General features: G+C 46.5%; 1 protein-coding gene across 1 annotated transcript; it reads left to right on the plus strand.

Annotated features, from left to right (window-relative positions):
* Positions 1–596: 596 nt before the first annotated feature.
* LOC147446366 (uncharacterized) lies at positions 597–839 on the plus strand. The gene has a single exon (XM_086526219.1). The coding sequence runs from the start codon at positions 597–599 to the stop codon at positions 837–839; it is 243 nt and encodes an 80-aa protein (XP_086382345.1).
* The last annotated feature ends 597 nt before the right edge of the window (positions 840–1,436 follow it).

A 1,436-nucleotide genomic window follows, 5' to 3' on the forward strand; every position in this document is an offset into this window, starting at 1 on the left:
TGCTCACATATCCCAGTTTGAAGCGTAGATTTCCCGGTTTCAATTTAATTCAACCTTTGATTTCCAAGGTCAAAATTTGGGCAATATAGTTCTAAACACATTGTTTTGGACATTGATTCTGATTATCTATTTGAATGGATCCTAAAAAACAAGATCTAGCAGTGTTTTAGACGCAAGACACACACACACACACTCTCTCTCTCTCTCTCTCACTCTCTTACTCACTGTGATAATGACAATGTCAGAGCATGCTGTCCTGGAGCATGATGCATCTGTGGCATTTGCTGAGCCATGCAATACTTACAGAACAAACGATATATTCTCAATTTGCAGCAGCTTCAGATCAAGCAGCGAGGAGAAAGCAAAGCAATCGCTGGCAAGAAGCAAGGTTCTAGTTTTGGAACTACAACATCCGTGTGTGCGTCATGCAAAAGGTTTGCACATGGAAACGATGACTGATCCTTTAGTCGAGGAGTTGACGTGGCTGAGCATTGTGGGGGAAAGTCGATGTAGATGTGACAAGTTCACTGCTCATGCTACTCACAACTTTACTTGCCGATGTCCCCTATAGTGTAATTGCACCGGCCTTGCGCGGAATGATGGTCATAAACGCCACCGGGCTCGAGTTCATCGTCAAAGTCAAGCTTCAGGCTCCCGAATCCGAGGTTGATTCCGAGATTGAATGTGTAATTGCAATGGTGGATGAGCTGGGCACCACTGTTGAAATGGCGGGGACAATAATGCAACGTGTCTTGCCAGCTGTCGTTGCCAGCCGCCACTCGGCCATTGCCGAAGCGCTGGAAATTTTGCTATCCCCTGCTGCCATGGTAAAGGACTGAAGCAACTTCACATAATCTCAAATCAGTTTGAGTGAGCATGACAAAGAGCAGCAACAGATGCTCTGCCAGATGATTATTAGTCCAGCTCTCTCTCTCTCTCTCTCTCTCTCTCTCACTCATTGCAAGATTCCATATAACCAAGAGCCGGCCAAGACTGAGACCGACAGTAAACTGCAAGGCTTAGGGAACAAGGGTAGCATAACTACTTTTATTAATAACAAGTACATGCAAGCAATATATTTTGGTTTGTTGAGCACTTGAAACTCGCAGTGCAGCCAAGGCCGAGAACTAGGCTCGTCATGCCATGCTCTGCTGCCTCGTCAGGTGCACCAAGCCGAAAGAAAGCAGGACCAACAAGAACACCAGCACAAGAAACACTTCGAGTGCATCGCTCGCAAGCAAAAAGAAACCAGGACCGACAGTCAAAATCAAGACCAGCATAGCACAAGCAAATCGACAACAATTATCGGCATACATAAGCGTACACGAAACCGTTGAGCAAGCAGGGAAACAAACCTCCGGAGAAGTCCATGCTCTCACCACCGCTAGGCGAGGCATTGCTTGCACTCCCTTCACCGCCACCAGAAATACCAGCAT

This window comes from Adiantum capillus-veneris, chromosome 12 (assembly GCF_014529385.1).
Source record: "Adiantum capillus-veneris isolate H3 chromosome 12, ASM1452938v2, whole genome shotgun sequence".
Classification (NCBI taxonomy): Eukaryota; Viridiplantae; Streptophyta; class Polypodiopsida; order Polypodiales; family Pteridaceae; genus Adiantum; species Adiantum capillus-veneris.